Source organism: Triturus cristatus, chromosome 5_2 (assembly GCF_964204655.1).
Source record: "Triturus cristatus chromosome 5_2, aTriCri1.1, whole genome shotgun sequence".
NCBI lineage: Eukaryota > Metazoa > Chordata > Amphibia > Caudata > Salamandridae > Triturus > Triturus cristatus.
In genome coordinates this window covers 355013432-355033632 of record NC_140588.1, presented here as the reverse complement: position 1 = coordinate 355033632, position 20201 = coordinate 355013432, and the positions used below count along the sequence as shown (strand labels likewise).

At 47.7% G+C, this 20201-nt stretch overlaps 1 protein-coding gene across 6 annotated transcripts in view; it reads left to right on the top strand.

Annotated features, from left to right (window-relative positions):
* Positions 1-5280, top strand: part of LOC146822994 (uncharacterized) — a 291184-nt gene extending 285904 nt beyond the window's left edge. For all 6 annotated transcript variants that reach the window (XM_085607181.1, XM_085607177.1, XM_085607180.1 and 3 more), the window contains one exon: positions 4212-5280. In XM_085607181.1, coding sequence (XP_085463307.1) covers positions 4212-4389 — 178 coding nt within the window. In that variant the 3' untranslated portion in view covers positions 4390-5280. The remainder of the gene's footprint in view (positions 1-4211) is intronic.
* The last annotated feature ends 14921 nt before the right edge of the window (positions 5281-20201 follow it).

Genomic DNA, 20201 nt, shown 5'->3' with positions numbered 1-20201 from the left:
TGTGCCTTTGAAGTGGGGGGGAGTTTAAAGAGAGGCCTTTGAAGTGCACAGAGTCCCTGTCCTTCCTGTCCTGGCTCCAGGCTCACTACAGAGGGGATGCAGCCCTTTGTGTCGGGCCAGACACAGTCTATTCAGGTGTAAGTGTCGGCTCCTTCCTCCCATCTTGCCCAGGATGGCACATTAGGATGTGGATGGCTTATCAGTCACACCCAAGCTCCCTTTGTGTGTTGCTGACTGTAGGGAATACACAAAGCCCAGCTGCCACCCACCCCAGAAGTGCATTGAGAGACAGAAAGAAGGCACCAAATGGGATAAAGTAAGAAAATGTCAACCTTCTAAAAGTGGCATTTTTAGAATTACAATTTAAAATCTAACTTCACCATAAGTTAGGATTTTAAATTGTGATTCCTGAGATTCCAAACTTTGGGATCCCACCACTCCCAATTGGAAATGAGAGATTGGCGATTGCAGTAGTGAAAAACAAATGTAAGAGTTTTTCACTAACTGGTCGTGTAAAACTTAAAAGTACATGTTCAACTTTTTAAATGCACTGAACCCTGCCCTTGGGCTGTCCAGGCCCTACCTTAAGGGTAACCTATATGCAATAAAAAGGAAGGTTCGGGGGGGGGGGTAATTACAACATGACCCTCTACTCCAGAACACGTTTCCACTAACAGAGCCAACTAAACATTCAGTGCAAAGCTGGCAGGCAGCAAATAGAAGCCTGGGATGGGACCAGAAACTCACACTCGCCACTCCCTTGTGGGACACTGAACATCTAGGCACACTGAGGACCTCGAAGGGCTTCGACAAATGGGATCTGATCGGGATCTCAAAGATAGGGGATCTATGGAAGGGGGAGGGGTAGGGTCATTTGCCTCCTTGAAGCAAGAGTACGAACTAGCGGATACTGAGTATTTCTGTTGTTTGCAGGTGCAGCATGCCCTGCTGGTGCAGTTACCCAAAGGGGCCTCTCCCCCAGAGTCCTCGCCGTTGGAAGACAGGTTGCTGGATGGCTATATGCCTACGAAAGCGATCTCCCTAACATATAAAAAACTGATCAATAACATGTCCGATCCCCTTAAACTGATCAAGGAACGGTGGGTGAGGAATGGACTAGAGCTAGATGACGAAGAGTGGCAGGAAGCGGTCTCCTCCCCACGAGCGGTTGCGATTTCCTCTAGGTTGCATCTGGTACAGCTAAAGATTCTTCATAGAGTGTATGTGTCTGGGTCTTGGCTTGTCAGCATGGGAAGGGTGAATGACGGGAGGTGCAGGAGGCAGTGTGGTCAGGAAGGCACATTCATGCACATATTATGGGAAGGTGATTATATTCAGAGTTACTGGACGGAGATACACGGGTGCATGAAGGAAGTCCTTGGGGTAAGCCTCAGACCTGAAGCCAAACGATGTCTCTTAAATGTTTGGGAACCCACGGACTTTAATAGCAAACACAAACTATGGGTCACACTGTGTCTTATGTTGGCTAAGAGGATTATAGCCCAGCTCTGCTGTTCCGGAGTGCCGCCTCAACTTAAAAAATGGAGGGCAGATATGGATTGGTGCATGTTTAGAGAGAAGACAGTGTATACTGCGTGTGGGTGCCCCAAAAAGTGGTTTGCGATTTGGAATAAATGGAACGAATATCGGGGTGACATTTGACCTGCAATTCTCTCCCAAGAGGAACCTGTAACGCCTTGAGTCCTGCATCAGTCGTCACTGCCTGTGTGACTCAATGTTCAGATGTAATTGTACTGTAAAGATGCCTTATTCCTCCTATCTGTATGCATAATGTTGATTCTCTCTGTTTAATAAAAAAAGTTTTAAAAAAAGGAAGGTTTGGGGCTAGCAAGAGGGTTAACTTGCCAGGTCGACATGGCAGTCTATAAATGCACATACAGGCTCTGCAGTGGCAGGCCTGAGGCATGTTTAAAGGGCTCCTAAAGCGGGTGGCACAATCACTGCTGCACGCCACTAGTAGCATTTAATTTACAGGCCCTGGGTACATGTGGTGACCTTTAATAATGACTTATAAGTAAATTAATTATGCCAATTGTAGATAAGCCTATGTTACCCCAATTTAAGTGAGCACATGCACTTGAGCACTGGTTAGCAGCAAAAAATGAAGAGTACATGCACTTTAGCACTGGTTAGCAGCAAAAATGAAGTCAGCAAAACAGGCAGTCAGAAGGCAAAAATTCAGAGGAGACCACACCAAGGATGCCAGGTCTAACACATACCACTCTAAAGACCACTGCAGAGCAAAACAAATGTTGTATGGTTAGGTTCCTCTGCTTTGTGCCCCCTTTTATATGCATCCATGTGTAAATGTACTCTGGGAACTAAAGGAGAAACGCAAATGCTGCTTTAGTTTATTATGAAAGTTCCAAATGCAGATTTCTACCTCACTCAAGAGCAGGCTTTTGCAGTTATCTTTCTGAGACCGTTTCTTAGTCTCTTCTCAAAAAAACGTCCACATCCTGGGTGCACTCTAGTTCTACCTTTGAAACAGCAATAGGATTAATCCCTTGCCTCTGATGTTACTATTGCTCTAGTCAAACAAGTTATTGTCCCTTCTGTTACTCAAAGCCATGAGATTGACGTGTAATTCTCAGTAAGAGTGTCTTCTCATTCCACTAGATACACAAGTCAACTCTCATTCCTGTTTCATTCTGTAACCCTTTTTCCTTGGATGACTCTTCGAGAGAGGGAATTTGTCTCTTATTTGCTTGAAACCCCTCTCTAGGCTTTGCGGTCACTATCTGCCAGTGTCTTCTCCTTGGTGTTGAGCTCCTTCTGGTTGGGAATAAGACAGAACCAAATGGAAGTGTGAGAAAAGGTTTCCTAGTAACCCATTACCTCCTAAGGGCTGAGTCACAGAGATAGACTGTGCCATTTGGGACTTTTACATATGCATGTACAAGTGTACATTAAGCTTGTATAACTCTTCCTAATGTACATTTATAAAACAGCTGCTCAGCCAATCACAAATGAATTATGCATGCATACACTACATATTTATGTGGGCATAAATATTATTTGCTTCACAAGACAAGCATTGTGAGTTTTTAAAATGAGGTCCTTAATCTTTAAAGGGACACTGTTTGGACCTCGTTTCACCGCCCTGTCCAACTTCCATAGATAATTGAGTATCAAATTAATTGTTAAAAAAGGAAATGCTTTTTTATTCGTTCTTTTGTTAACAACAGATTCACCCCGTCTATATTTTGCTTTGGTTGCATGTCTAGTGAGAGTGCTGCCCTTATGGTGTGCTTCGAGGGTGGGATGGGCAGATGTGGTCAGTACCAGAAGCCTAAATTCACATTGACTGGAGCAGTGGAGCTGTTTGCGGTCTCGTCGCCTCTTGGTGGCCTTTCACCACAAAACAGCACAGAATTTGCCATTGCAGAAGGTCCTTTTTAGGCTGAGCCTGGGCAGCGCATGCGCCGCGAGGCATGCTGTTTTCAGGTAGGGACTTGAAGCTCTGCCCACTTTCCACCCATATTTTTCTTTCACTTGTGTCATTGTCCACTGTAAACTGTGGCTGTTCATTGGTCAATAGGCTTAGTAGTCCCTCTTTAGTACCGCCTTGTCTTATTTTGTGACTTCCCGTGGCGACACCCCCTGTTACATGTGTTGTTACTCGGTAGGCTTTAATTACAGCTTCCGAGCACTATTTTCTCAAATAGCTTTGACCTGCCTGCCGTTGCAGGCAGGACACACTCCTGACGCTTTAAAAAAAATATTTATAACACAAACGCATTTTCAATGCAACAGGTCTCGCATTTGCGAGAGTTTAAGCTATTGGCATTGTAAATGACGATGCCTTTTATTGATCTGTTTTGAAAACAACACCTAAATATAAGGCATTGTCATTTACAATGCTAGTAGCTTAAACTCTGGTAAATACGAGACATATTGCACTGCAAATGCTTGTTTCAATGTGCTAGTTCTCATTTACTATTTGTAAAAGTCTTTCTGACTGTAAAAGTGTTTTTAATTTTTGTGACCCTTACAGATTGCGGAATAGGAGGGGGGGTGTGAAGGAGGCGTTTCTCTCCAGTTTGCCAATAGAGAGGAACAAAATGCTGCACGGATTTGAAAACAAATCTCAAAAGTTGCTAAACATAATTTAGACGTGGTAGCGCCTTCTATCACCACATTTTCTGGCGCAAAAGTCTGACTCCCTTTGTTGGTCTGTGTCATTGCAGCATCCAGAAGAAGAACCTGGACCTGCACGTGCGCCGGCATCACACGGGGGAGGTGTTCAGCTGTGAGTTCTGCCAGTACTCCTCACCGGACAGGCAACTTCTCCAGAAGCACGTCAGGAAGTACCACCTCGCTTTGGATAAGTCATCCTCTGACGTACAGCCCTCAGGGGACACTTAGGTATATTCAGCAGGTGACTGTGTCGATAACACTTGAAATTGTGCTAGAGTGCTCCTAAGTAGGCCTCATAGGTTTAAACATTGCCAAGTTACTTTTATGTGGTGGCCATGGCGGTTCGTCTCTCCTATTCAAGGTCATATTGACCTGTGACGTATAGTCCGCAGCAGACAGGTCAATATTGCAGCAGTGTCCATAACGCTTGAGCTTGCCGTCAGAGTGCCACAAAGTAAGCTTCACCGATTTGAACATTTTCAAGTTGCTTTTTATGTGGAGGCCTGCACTGTGGTGACATCAAGTGCACTTTGTCTCTGCTAGTCAAGGTCGTGCTGACCAGTTGAAAAACATTGTGTTCATCTTGTTTCGAGAACTTCTTGTCAAAGGTCCCACTAGACTGAGAAAGCGATTGGTTGGTCCCCCCCCCCCCGTTATGAGAAACTGCAGATAAACTGGCATGTGACAGGCGGACACATCGAGCATTCAGTAAGCCAGAGGCCAGTGGATAAAGGAAGGACTTATCCAACAGCAGGAGGTTACAGTAAATTGAGCCGGAAGAGTTTGCTCAAGCTGATGGTGGTGAACGCTGTCCCGTTTTGAACCAATGCAGCTATGCTGGAAGGAGGAAAACAAGGACAGAAGATTCTTGAGAATGCAGATCCGTGATTCCTGATTCGTACCCCTTACGTTTGCTAAGAGAAGGCTTTTGGACAGCTGATTTAAATTCTTATCATTGTACATAAGCTCAGAATTTTGTAAGCCAAAATATGTTTAGAAATACATTTTTTATATTTAAATGTTTCGGAGCTGACTTGGATCAATACATCGAATATACAATATCGAAATCGTAACGAAGTGAAGTTTCATAAAGTAACACAATAAATACAATTTAGTCTTTACAGTTCTCGTTTATTTGATTCCCAACAAAAAAGTTTTGTCTGCAGAATGTCAGTGGAACCGTGTTAATTGTCACAGGTTCGAATGGGGTGATGCACAGGGAAACAATGCGTACGTTGTCACTCAGTATTTGAATCCTAGGCCTTTATTTAATTTACAGTACGAAATGGTACAGTTTTAAGGCATGATTTAAAATTCTGCTAAAGTGTACAAAGCACTCTATCATAAATGGGAAGAGCTAGTCTATGATGTATATCTAAATGAGAACACATACTTACATAGTACATCTTTTGACTTTTAACAAGTGGCTTCTGAGAGCACAGATCGCAATGTAGAGATTCTTTCAGATAGGTCGCTTGTTTAACCAGCTTCAGGTGAGAACCATTCACTGGGCTGAATATTCCTTCAGTTTGGGGCTGTATCTCTCAGATACGTCATTCTATACCATGTTTAGCAGCAACTTGATCTGGGATTATGTTGTGACCTGGCCTGGTTACAACGTGTAGCCGTGCCGAAGCCTATCTATGTAAACTGCGGTAACCATTTTTAGGTCTTGCCTGTGACAGCGAATGTACTGTCGCTTGCGAGAAATATTGTATACAACAAGGGGCTTGCAGCACATCCGTTGCTTAACATTCGTTGCTTTCATTGTCACTCTTATTTGCTACCTTCTAATTGACCAGCTCACACTGGCTTCACTTCCTCTTCTTTTCGGTGGAGCATATACCAAGTACTGATTGCTTCAGCTTGATTGCCGTCCTTCTGCTGATCGCGCTGTGATTGAGGTACTACTTTTATTTTTTCTTCTTCCATGTTTTCCTTGTTGACCCGCTTGCCATTTGTAACTATGTTTTACTAAGCTACACACATTTCAAAGAAGCCTTTTCTCCCTCGAAATGGATGTTTATTGTGACAACATATATCTGCTTCCAAATGTATTTTTACTAAGACATGGACATGGGTGCAATTGCTTTCTTTATGTGATAGGATTTTATTTTGCTGAATGCCATATTTTTTTTCTTTTTCAGGTATGGAGAGATTAACTGATTTTGCTTAGAATCACTGGGGTGTTGTGTCAAGACCTAACAAACATTGGCAAAACCAACAGATCTCGCCTTTGAGACAATTGGACAATTGGTGCTGCTGTTGCCTGTTGTTCCTGCTCTACAGCATTTGCAGTGGCGACTTTGGCAATGATTTGCAGCCATGTATAGCAGCGCGGCTGCTGTGCAGCATGGCTAAAAAAATAAAAATAAAGGCTATGATGCATGCAGTGCTAATGCACTTTAAAAAAGAGAAAAGGGCATTAGCCCTGGCTGAGTTGTGGTACTTCTTAAAAATCGGTTTCAGCCATACTGCAAAGCATCATCTCATCGCTGCTGTACAGTATGGCTTCAAAACATTGCCAAAACCAACATCTCTCATAGGCGACACCTTTTGGCTTTATCAGTGCTTGTTATTAAGCAATACTAATGTATTAACCGGAATCCCTAGCATCGCAGCGAAACAGGGTTTGTAATTGGCATCCGAGACCTGAATTTTCATAAATTATCTGTGTGTAGAAAAGGAGGTGCTGAATTTAATTTTTAGATGCAATTGAAGGACACCTGTTCTCGTTTACACTGTAACTGATGTTCTTATTCCTGCATCCGCTGCCTCGAGTAACAAAATATTCGTCTTGTGGCCCAATTTTAGATGCTTCTGATAATTGCTTTAAATGAGTGTGCTGCCCTGTCTTGAGAGTTCCTGTATTGTCTACCGCCGGGGAGACATGTGCCCCATTTTTTGCTAATAACTACTTTTTAATAGATACAGTTTGCAGTCTCAATTAGAATAAAGAGTACTGAAGTTCTCTTCTACATTGGAGGAGAAGGAGATTAGAGTGTAACAGCCTGTCCATCAGGGCCCTTCTAGGTGACTTAGTGTAGGAGGCCAAAGGGAGAATGGCCCCTGTCCAGGGAGAGAGGAAGAGAGGTCTGAGATCTCACAGGAAGGGTAGAAGAGAGGTCCTTTACTGACTGAGGGAGGAGAAGAGAGTTTGGGGGAGATCACACTTTGCTACTTTCAAGGCAAGTGATGCTGCTGTGGTGACTGGGCCCTCTGCTTAGGATAGAATGATTCTGTGATAAGTGCATCTCCATTTCCATCCCTTGAAAAATGGATTCTTAAAACGCTCATTAACTCTTTTTTCCCAGGAGACATTTTTAACAGAATTTAGTAAGAGCTCATTTTCCAGACCACTTCAAGGCAGAGTATTTTACAGCTTTTTTGGAACATGAATGAAGAACTGAGGTGGAAGTGTAGACCCGATACATGAATATGTTATTCCCTCAACTTCCTGGTGACTTGGAGACACAGGCAAGATGCGTTACCTGAAAAATGGTTCACACAAAATGGAATATTTTGTAAAGGGCTAAACGAACAGGAATTATCATTAATTATCATGAATGGGTGATGGAAGAGATATGGGCGCTCGTATGACAGTCACAACAGTTTTTATGCCAAATGTTATATCTAACAGTGCTCTCAAAGCGGGGGTGGTACACCCAGCACCCCCAATTGCAATCCTAGGACTTGCCAACAGAACTTGATAATATGCACAAATATGAGAACAAAAACAGTTTCAAAAACAAGCAAAGTGTCTTTTCTTGACTTGTAGATTTATTTGCGGGCACTTTGACCTCTTCTTAGAACTTTATCCAACACGTGTTTCGTCGTATGGACGGTGTCCCCATGACTTCATCAAGGCTATATGAATCTGTAAGTGTTTCTCATCAATCCTCAATTCCGGTTATACTTCCAACCCGGAATATGAGTCTGTGTCTCCTTAATGCACACTAGAGCAACCGGCAGTGCAGGGGAATCTTCCCGATGCCAAGTCTCACCACTGCGGTCCGTTGTCTATCACCCACTGCACCTCTTTGTAATATTAAAAGAATCCTTGAGGGTCCTCCCAGGTAAGAAGATGGGTTGCGCACGTCCAAGTGAGTCCGCTGCATGCCTGTTTCAGCCACCAGCCTGCAGTGGACTCGCTTGGACGTGCATGACCCATCTACTTACCTGGGACGTCAGTCATGTTTTCCCTTTGTAGCAATTGTGCGAGCAGTTATCCTGCTTTTTCAATGTGTCATTCAGGCCAGTTGGGCCATCTGTCTGTGATGTAATTTCCTGTGTTCTCATTGGTGGCTGAAGGGGGAAGTCATATCATTTGCGCTACTCTCAGGGTTTTGGTTAAATGACAGTACTAAGAGATCACTTCTACAGTTTAACTACTGGGATTTGAATCTAGTGCCTGCCTCCTACTGGCTATAATTCTCCAAGTATGATGTCTGGAAGAGTCACCTACATCTGGAGCTGGAAGCACATTTCAGATGGTCTAGTAAGTGGAGTCATTAATAGTAAAGGAATAGAGTAACGTTTAAGATTTATAGATTTTTTTATATAAATATTGACAACCTCTACTTGAGACCAGTCTTATGTGTACAACATTATAAATTGTACACAAGTGGGCACTGTTTTCTGAATGTATCCATATTATTTCTTTTCTCAGTGTCCGGCTCAACACCAATGCTATTTCTGAAAAAGGCTTATGCAATACCCTTTCATTATTCTGAGCGTAGCTGCCATAGGAATGTGGTGCAGCGTACAGATGGTGCCTGTTGTCTTTAAACTGGCTCCAGATGGAATGTTCCACTGTGTGATCACTTTTTGTTGGCTGTTTCAGAAAAATGTGCTGCTGTTTGACTCCTTTGCTCTTTCTTGCACTGGCATGTTAAAGAAAGCCATTGTCTGCTTTCTACACAGCTTTTTCCAGCAAGGCACTAACAACCACTTCCAAATCCAAAAGGTCTTGGCTCTAGAAGGCCGAGCTACTGGCTTTCGCAATACTTTTTTATAATCGCACGAGTACAGATGCATCAAGGTGCTTGCGCATGTATGGCTTCACATCTTGGAATGGGTTTTCTATTTAAGAAAACCCATTCTAAGAGGGGTGCCTTTATGCATGCACGTGCTGCGATGTAAGTGCACACGTGCAGCATGACGTGTTCTCACATGCATCTTGAAACAGGCATTCATTTTTCATTTATCATTCTAACAAGGAAGATGGCCATATTAGAAGAGTATTTTAAAATATAAAGGAACTGCACAGAATGAGTGTGAGGCGCAAAAAAAGTGCACAAGGGGCCCAATAGCATTTTGGAGCAGCCCACATACATTTTCCTTCAATAAAAATCTCACTGGGAGTGGGGTCAGCAGCATCAGGGAGCTGGAACTATAACAGAGGGCACAACGTTGAGAGCTAGGAAACCTAAAAGCACTTTCTTGTACCTCTGTTGTCGGCACTCCAGGCTGGAGGCTGCCCTGTGGCGCGGAGCACCACTCCACACAAAGGCTGTGTGTAGAGAGCCCTTGGAAGGAGAACCTCTCCCAACTGGATCTGAAAGTGCAGACAGTGGATCCACATCTCTTGCCTGCCTCCATTGTATAAAAGTGGGCTCACTAACCAACTTGTTCTAGTTTCAGGTTCTATATGACCAAGAAAGGGAGGGCTCCTCGGAGTGCTCACAGGACTGCTGTTCAACTCATGCTCCCCTCAAGAATGCTATGGAAGGATACAGCTCCTCCGCTCAGCGCATCGTGAGACTGAAAATCTTCTGTCAGGACAAACACAAGAATAGGGAGAAAAACCTTTGAAGCAGAGACTTGAGATAGAAAGAAAAAACATAAGCAATGGACTGACCCGAAGCCCGCTCTAAGCATATGTAGTACATTGGAAACAATAGGACTGCTTAGCCAAGACCTAAAATGGCATCCGATGCTGCAGGAAAATGTGTTCTAGTGAGTAAATCAATGTTAGTAACTGGAGAGAAGTGCTACATCTGTGGCGAGAACATACTGGAGACTCACCATGTTCAGGAGATAAAGGATGACTTCATGGACTGCCTGCCAGCATTTTGTTGGACACTTTGTTTAGCACATGGCTTAGTGTCTGCACTGACTGGACTGCTCTGACATAACCATGCTCTCTCTCTTGGAGGGGTGATCTGTGAGTTGCCTGGAATGCCAGGCATCAAAGGGTGGAGTTTAGTACTGGGCAGAGACTGTTAAGCCCAGTCTTCTAGTTCCAAATGAATGCCATGATTGTCAGGAAAGGGGTGGACAAGCCTTATGAGCTACGCTTTCATAAATGGTGGTCTGTCAATAGGAGGTTATTCGAGGTTCCCTATCCAAGATGAAGTAGAGCCTTTTCCTAATATGTCACTTCTTATTTGAAATATCTAAGAAGTTATTTCCTAATGAAGGGTGTGTTGCAGTACATTTTCCCCCTTATTTTGTGTCTCATTCTTTGCCCCCTTACTACTGTTTCTGTTCCTGATTTTCACTTCTAGCATTTGTAACTTCTACTGGATTCTATTTCTGGATTTCTTTACTTGTCTCTTTTATCCTTCCTGATGCCTGGGTTTAGTGCTTTGCTAACCCCATCAGTGTTAATCTTGATCTCTAATTAAGAGCTGCAGGATTGCGAAGAATGTTTTTTGACTTTTGTGTTTTTTTCTACTACATATGACCCTTCTAAGGAGGTACTTGGGACCTTTCAAGTATACTATTCTGTGCAGTTTGGCTCAGTGGTTTTTGGGAGGAGTCACTCTTTCCTAATGCAGTCAGGAAGTGGACTCAACAGACTTTCTCAGCGTCCAGTTTATGACAGAAAATCACAAATGTATAGTTGTTATTTGTGGTCATCATCTTTTTAATCTCTGGTTGTGTAGTTTTGGGTTTTTGTTCTCTGTTTCCTGGGCAGCCAGGTTTATTGGGCAGTATTTGAGGTGGATACTGGAATTTACCATTGGTGTACCAAGCTCTTCGGTATTGGTCCCCAATTGGACTGACCATGCATTACTTTAATAGTGCTTACTCTCAAAACCTAGCTTGGTTGAGCTGTTCTAGAGATGTACTAAGTTTGAAACATAGGCCTATTTAGAATTGACACCTGATCAGGATTTTATTGGCATTGTTGAGATTTAATGTCAGGGCCAGTAATAAAATAGTGGAAATCAGCATAAGGCAATATGTCCCTTACCCCAACCCTTAGCAATATTAACTGAAAAAAGCAAATCCAAGAAAAAGTAACCTATAAAAATAGGAACTGTCGAAAACTTTGCTAAATGGTTATTAAAGCAGGCAGCACTGTCAAATCCAATAAAATTGACTTTTTATTGGTGCGTGGTAATCAATGGTAATATAATGTGTGTCTTGGTGTAGGGCTTTGCGGGTGGGAAAGTCAATGAATGTGGGGGTTATTAGAAAGTGTAAGTGCGGGTGATTGGGATGCATATATAAATGAACGACTGGGTGCAGTGATGGATTAATTGGTGAATGCAATGATGAGTCAGTGAGCAGCAGTGGTGGGATTGGTGTATAGTCTCCTGCCACCAGCGTGAGTGTGGTCATCCATGCACTCATCCATCAAAACACTTATCTATTCATTCCGATATTTGACCTTGTATTCATTCACTCATTCATATGTGCACATACTCATCCATTCTTCCATCCATGATCCCCATACTCAACTCCCTCAAAGTCATCTCCCATGGAAATTATACTTTACTTTTGTCCTTCAAGCCCTCTATGGTGTAAATCTCTCACAACTACCCTCTCACCATCGCCTCGCTCCTTCTTCAGGGACTTGGATACACTCCTCAGTTCTTTAATATGGGGTAAGGGGTGGCATAGGATCGCGCTGGCAAAGCTGAAGTTGCCCACGACACAAGGGGAACTTGGCGCGCCATCATTTGAAGCCTACTTTCTAGCATCGCAGCTCAGTGGCTTTCATATTGGATGGCAGACAGATATACACTCGAAACACATACAATCACGGGTCGCATACCCATGCCAGAGTTGCGTCGTCTACTTCTCCCGGGATTCCGCCCTGCCCGTACCTACCCCCTACAAGTAGACATAGCCCGGAAGTGCATTCAGCGCATACATCGCATGGCGACAGATCGCCCCCCATACACACCATTACTGCCACTAGTCGGCTGGCCCAGACATAGGGGGTTCTTTACCTCTGCCATGCTTCGGGAATGGACGTCTAGAGACATTACTGAGGCGGAGACACTGTTTGAAGGGGGACAGCTCCGGCCATATCAACAGCTTATGGGCGACTGTGGCCTACCCCCAGGACAGTTTTTGCTCCACCGACAACTTCTCGGCTGCTACCGACCGTACTCCGATCTCACATTGGGGGAACCTCCCACTCACCCCGTTCTCCACACAATCTTGTGAATGGGACCGGGCCGCCATCTCACCACATGGCTCTACAAATCGATCAGAGAACTGACACCCCCATCGCTGGGATCTCTACGGGCCCTCTGGGAGGAAGAGGCGGGGCGATCATTCCATGATAACGAGTGGGACAGAGCAATAGAGTTCTCCAAAAAAGTCTCCAGGAACGCTCGGTTTAAGAACATACAATTTCACATTCTACATAGGGCCTACTTAACGCCAGCGCGCCTCCAACGCTTCTACCCCGACACGACCTTTCTCTGCCCTCGCTGTCAGGCAGGAGACGCAGCTTTCTCCCACATGTTCTGGACCTGCCCGGGCATTCAGACCTACTGGTCATTTATCCACTCGACGCTCAGGGATCTCACCGGGTTGTCCCATTTGGCTACTTGGGAGGGCTGTGCACTCGGCATCCTGGGACGGAGGAAACGACACATAATGCCAATGCGCTTTGTTTTCCTAGCCCACTTACTAGCCAAACGCTGTATAGCCATGCACTGGAGGGCCCCATCGGGTCCTCCGATCGCGGCATGGGTGGGGGCGGTTCTCAAATGGGCGGTGGCCGAGGAAGATGCAATCAGGGAGGAAGAAGACAAAGGTATCCGTAAGGTCCCAATCTCCCTAGAATGGGCGCTCCTGCTGCACCAATTTAGACAGTCCCAGATTCCAGTGACCCCAGTCATCGACTTAAATACCCCCGGCGCCACACAACCTCACACTGCACAGGCTCCCGGGTTAGGAGACCCCCCTCCACAACCCTTCGCGCTCCCCTCAGATCCATCGGGTCTATCTTACCCCGGCAGGAACGCTCAACAGCACTCCATATCAGCCCGCATACCCACTCCCTCCTAGGCGAATAGTAGCTGCACGATAGAGTAGGCAATATTCGACTCATAGTATATGCCTAACCCAAACACTACGAACCCCATGGCACTCCCCAGTTCAGTTCTCCCCCTAGTTTTTTTTTTTTTTTTTTTTTTTTTTTTTTTTAAAAAACCTTTATTTTCAAAAGTCAGGACACAGCTATTCAGCCGACAACCCGGAGGTTCGGCAGCATCGATATATAGAAACAGAGATGCGTCCCCAGTGCCATGAAAGGAGAAGTGCAAAGGTTCAATTTTAATTAAACACAAAAACGCACAACAAACCCCAGCAAGGCAAGTACACTGAAAGCCCATGATGAGCCCCCCAGGGGAGGCCGGACCCCACTCATCTAACAGTTACAGTACAAAGTAAAGAGGAAGAAGAGGGACTGTAGAGGCCAAAAAGTCCATAAACCATAATGAGCTGGAAAGAAGGTTAGGAGGAAAGCTGTTCCTCGGGAGGATCCAGATCCGGGGCAAGACATATTCCCCCCCTGTATTGATTCCACCGCCCCCATATGGCGTGCCACTTCCGGGGGCGGCCTCTAGCGCAATAGACCGTCTTTTCCCTTAACATACTCCAGTCCATATTCTCTTTCCACGCAGTCAATGTGGGGGGCCCCGCAGAGCCCCACAATCGCGCGATATCTCTCTTAGCGACCATGTTGCCCAGAGTCACCCATTGGGTCTGCGCCGCATTATGATCAGTGGGCCCCCAGACATTCAGTAGACAACACCGCGCTTCCGGCTGCATAGCAATGCCCGTCACCTCCCCCATCACCGCATGGACTCTCCTCCAAAATTCCGTGATGACACCACATTCCCAAATGATATGCAGGAAAGTACCCACCATACCACAACCCCTCCTGCATAGGCCGTCCTCCGAGAATCCCATGTGAACCAGCCTTGGCCCCGTCACATACACTCGATGCAGTATTTTAAGCTGCACCAGCCTCAGACGCGACGGGATCGCAACCTCCTTAGGAGAGAAAACAGCAGACTTCCAATCCTCGTCATCCAACTCGAGGCCATCCCTAGCCCACTGGTCCCTCAACCTCAGTAGCATATCCGCCCGGACGTTGATCAGTTTCTTATAGATGAGCGAGATCGTGCTCTCGGGCATATGGCCATCAAGGACCCGGTCCTCCAAAGGAGAGGACTCAGGCACCTTCTCACCCTCTATGAGGACTGATCGGAGGGCGTGACGCACCTGAATATAGCGGAAAAACTCAGATGGCCCCAGCTCATACTCCTTCTGCAACTCTTCAAAGGACTTCACCCTCCCCTTAAGCAGGACATCTCCGACCCTGGAGATGCCGATCAAGTTCCATTTGTCAAAGCCTTTTGTGTGCCAAAGCCTACCCAGTTTCTCAGATTCAAATAGCGGGGTAGCGAGGGTGAGCCTATCCTTCCAGCCCAGCGAGTCAGTTGCCATCTTCCACACTCGCACCGCCACAGCAGTGGGCCCCGTGAGGGACGAGTCCAAGGACCGCGAATACAACGCCCTGTAATAGTTACCACCACGCAGCAACCACCTGTCCATGGCATACCCAGGGCTGAGGGCAGGGCCATAAAACCCATGATTAATCGCACTCAGCTGGGTGGCCCAATAGTACCGTCGGATGTCTGGGAGCGCAATGCCCCCGTCGTACCATGGAAGCGTCAACTTTGCAATAGCTATTCGCGGCCGCCCATCCCAAAGCAACGTTCGTTGGAGGCCTTCGACCTCCCGAAAGTATTTGGCCGGAACCCAGTCCAAAGTATTCTGCAGTGCGTAGAGGAAGCGGGGAAGCGACATCATTTTGAACAGGGCCGCACGCCCAACGAGGGAGAGCGGCAGCCTCCGCCAGCCTTCAACATCCCGCCTCAGGCGTGCCAGGGGGGGGAGCAGGTTCTTCTCATACCGCACAGCAGAGTCCATGGAGATAAAGATCCCCAAATACACAAAGCCCTGCTGAGCGACCTGTATCGAACATGTTCTAGGGATCGGGGGAACCTCGCCACTAAGAACATACAAATATGATTTAGTCCAGTTGATAACAAGACCCGAGTTCCTACCAAAAGATGTGAGTACGTCACAGACCACTATAAGTGATTTCTTGGGTGAGGCAAGATACAGCAGGATATCATCGGCATAGAGCGAAATACGGTCCTCGTGTTCAGGCGACCATCTAAGGCCCCGTATATCAGGGTGCCAACGTATCCACGCAGCCAGCGGCTCAAGGGCGAGGGCGAACAACAAAGGCGACAGGGGACAACCCTGCCGGGTACCCCTCCCAAGCTGAAACGGAGTCGACGCCCGACCATTCACCACCACACTCGCAAGAGGCCCCTCATACAGCAACCTCACCCAACTCACAAAACCGTGGCCAAAGCCGAACTTGGTCAGCACGGCCCACAAATATGCCCATTCCACCGTGTCGAATGCCATCGTGGCGTCAAGAGACGCCACAATAGCTGGTTCACGCAGTGTGTCCGCCCTGGCGATTACACCATGAAGGCGCCGAAGATTTAACGCTGTGTTTCGGTGCGGGATGAAGCCGGATTGATCCGGGTGGACCAAGTCACCGAGTACCCTAATCACTCGGGTCGCCAGGATTTTAGCCAGAATTTTCGGCTCTGCGTTAAGAAGTGAGATAGGCCTATATGAGGCGCACTTATCTCGGGGTTTGCCCTCTTTGTGTATAACCACGATCGTCACCAGTCGCTGGTCCAACGGGAGGGTCCCACTCCCCCGCGCCTCCATAAACATGGCGCGCAGGTGAGGGGCGACCCTATCCGGAAATAGCTCGTACAAATCGACCGGCAAACCGTTCGGTCCCGAGGCCTTACCCGAGTTTAACTCCCGGATAGCCCCCGCCACCTCGTCAACCGTTATGTCACCATCTAGATCGTCCCTATCTATGTCGGAGAGACAGGGTAACTCGATATCACGGAGGAGGTCAGACGAGTCCTCGGGCGGCCTATCCGACACTGAGGCATAAACCCTACAGAAATAATCCGAGAAACACTGTACAATCCTCTCAGGTTCCACAATCGCCTCTCCCCTCTCTCCCGTCAACTCTGGCACAACTCTATTGACCCGTTCTTTTTTGTCCAGCCAAGCCAGGAGTTTCCCTGCCTTGTCACCAACATCATACAATCGGCCCTGCTGCTCCCTACTGAGGGTCTTAGCGGCGTTCGTCACCAGGTCCTTATACTCAGCTTGCTTCAAGCAAAGCTCATGCAGTGAGGACTCTGTAACCTCCTCCTCCAGCGCTCCCTCCAGAGCCGCGATCTCCTCCTCAACCTGCAGAACCTCGCCATCTCTCCGCCGCTCGCCATCTCTCCGCCGCTTGGCAGCTACTACTAGGGAGAGGGCTTCCCCTCGGAGCACGGTCTTAAATGCTTCCCACAGCGACACCGCTGAGTCCACGGATCCCTGATTATCCTTGAAAAAATTATCTACTTTCTTTACCAGCGCGCTGCGCATCTTGGGGTCTCGGAAATACCACGGGTTGATAGGGGCCACCCTTCCTCCTCCCTCCCGACCTAGATCCAGCCGGATCCACACTGGCGAATGGTCAGATATACCACGCGCCATGTGCCTCGCCTCGGAGACCAATGAGGCATGCGCAGCCAGAGTGAGTAGGTAATCAATCCTGGAGAGACTACCATGTGCCCCGGAGTGGAACGTGTATTGGCTCTGTGTGGGGTGCCGGAGCCTCCAGCAGTCTATCAGGCCAAGCGTGTTTAGGAAGTCTGGGAGCCACCTCTGAGCCCCCCCTGTGTCTCTGGGCGGGTATCTATCCAGCAGGCCGGAGCCAACAGCGTTGAAATCACCTCCCACCACAAGCATACCCCCCGGGAGATCCAGCAGGGCCCTACCCAGATCTGTGAACGTGGAGGCCTGCAGGGCCGGCGGGACATAAACCGAAACTAAAACCAAAGTTCTTCCTTCCCACCGCCCCGCCACCGCCACAAACCTCCCCCTATCATCAACAATGGTGGAGTCCACCTCAAATGGTAGCGAGGCTCTGACTAGGATGCCCACACCCCTGGACCCAGAGGAGAATCCCGAATGTGCTATGAATTTATAACCCTTCCTATTCAGAGCATAGCACGTATTACCAATAAGGTGCGTCTCCTGCAGCAAGGCAACATCCGGCATTGACCGTTTCAAGAATTGCAAAACAATCCCACGCTTAATGCGATCCCCCAAACCATTAACATTCCAGCTTATAACACTTAAACCCCTACCCCCCATCCTCAAACGTAAAGAGGCCCACCCCACTCCCGAAGAGCCACCATGGAACAGTCCTGGAAAGAATCATCATGCCTTGCAGAAATAAACCCCCCAACAACAAACCCAAAATCCCAGAAACCCCCCCACCCTGCACCCCTGCGGCAGCTTACAAAGCCCCCCCAACTTGCAGTGTGCCTGTCGCCCTACAAAAACCCCAAAAGTCTACAAAAAGTACCCTAAGGGAGGAAAAGAGCACCCCTCGTCCTCCCGCCGCCCTCCGCATTGACTGCACTCTATTCAAGTCTTCAAATATAGCCAAATCGAGTCAGACCGGCTCCGAAAAATCAGCCCTGCCCGTCCCGGCCACTGTCCCCATCCTCGGCAATGTCCTCCCCCGTCCGTCGTCGGGGCAAAGCGTCCAGCCATTCATCGGCCATAACAGGAGAGTCAAAGAAAAATGTCCGATCTTCGTGCACCACACGTAGTCTGGCAGGGAAGAGCATGGCATACTTCAGATCCCTCTCCCGAAGCCGCCTCTTCACCCCCAGAAAGCCCTGTCTCTGCCTCTGCACCTGCTGGGTGAAGTCCGGGTAGAAATTCACCGACGCGTTCTGGAAGGGGACCGGGCCCGTCACCCTCGATGCTTGCAGGATAGCGTCCCGATCTCGAAAATGAAAGAGCCGAGCGACGATCGGCCTCGGTGGGGCACCCACCTTGGGCCTCCCACCCGGCACTCTATAGGCCCTTTCAACCGCAAAGAACTTTCCAAGACCCTTAGGCTTCAGATGATTAAGCACCAAGTCCTCGACAAGCAGGTCAACCGAAGCCTCATCCGAGGACTCCGGGACCCCGATGACGCGCACGTTGTTGCGCCTGGCCCGGCTCTCAAAATCCTCCAGCCGGCGGGCGGCGAGATCACTCTCGGTCCTCAGCTTACGAACCTCGATCTGCAGTTCCGTGACATCATCGGTGAGGCCCGTGGTCTTGAGGTCCAGGGTCCTAACCCGTTCATTCGTTTTGCCCAAGTCCGCACGGATCAGGTTAACATCCACCAAGATGGCATCCACCTTATGCGCCAGGGCATCAAACTGTCTCCCAATCGAGGTCTGCATCCCTTCGAGCGCGCCCATGACATCCTGTAGTGAGAGCTCCGGGGCCAGAGGCGAGGCCTCCTTCTGGGTATCCGGCGACTGGCTCGACCCACTCGGTGATCCCTTCTGCAGAGCATAGCGGTCCATACTATTGACTTGGGTATAGGCTCCCCGCCTGGTAGACTTAGCCTTCAGCCGATCCACCTCTGCTTTGCCCGACATGGTTGATACCAAGCAGGTCGGTTCAGATAAGACGGGTCCCTCTCAATGAAAGGAATCAGGGGTGATCAGTTCTGCAGTGGGCCACCAGAGTAGCCTGCAGAGCGTCCATAGGGTAATAAAGCCACCAAGAGCTCTCCAGGGGCAGGGCTGACAAAGGGAGAGAAAGCGAAAGTGAAAGGACGGGGACCTCCGTCCGACAGTTCACACCTCGCCTGGCCGTTGTTGTTCAACTAGAAGTCGGGCATCCTGCCAACTCTAGCTCCTGGCATCCCTCGGAGGTAGGCCGCAATCTTCCGCCAGGCATAAGTCCGGTTCCCGGTGGGCGATCCGACCGCGGGTAGCATCAATCGCCTCCCTGACAGGTCATCCACTCGATGCCATGCATACCGACAGGATTAGAGACAGGATAGTCGACGGAGGGCGCGAGGGTCTCGGGAGCTCAGAGCTCACGCGGCCATCTTGGTCAAGCGCTAGGCTCCTCCCCCCCCTAGTTTTTCTTTAACTGGCACAAACCTGCTACACCACAGACCACATTCATACCGACCAAGATGTAAAAGTAATCTCGATATCACCGATGGTCTACCTTGCTACGTATATGTTACAGTCATATATGCGCAACATGATAAATGTACGTTTATATTACTAAGTGCCAATAAAAAGAATTTTCAAAACAAAAAAAACTACCCTCTCACCATTGTCAATAATTACCTCACTCAAGTCATCTTCCTATAAGATCTTAAGACAGGCCAGACCCTCCCACTCCTGAAGAAACCTACACTAGATTCCAACCATCACCTGCATCTCTGCTAATCTAGCTTCAGATCAAGTTGAAGCATAGAGACAGCTATCTTACAAATCACACTTCTGACCTCAAATAAAGATGACTCCTTTCTCCTGATATTGCTGGACTTCTCAGCCAACCTTGACTCTGTTGAACATCCCACCCTCATCCCCACCCTGAAGTCTCTAATTGAATTCAAAGGCAAGTCCCGCACTGGTTCTCTTCCTACCTATCCAACAAACACCAGTTTGCTAACATGGCCCCCTCTAGTTTCCAGAATACCCCTTTTATTTGCTGAGGCCCTCAAGGTTCCATCTTCTCCCCTGTCTTCTACAACCTCTACATGGAGCCTCTTGGAATTCTGCACATCATCACAAAGTCCCCAACAGGATGACAATGCAGGACTCTAGCTGAAAGTCCCACCTGCTGCAGATATCCTATGTCTCAAATCC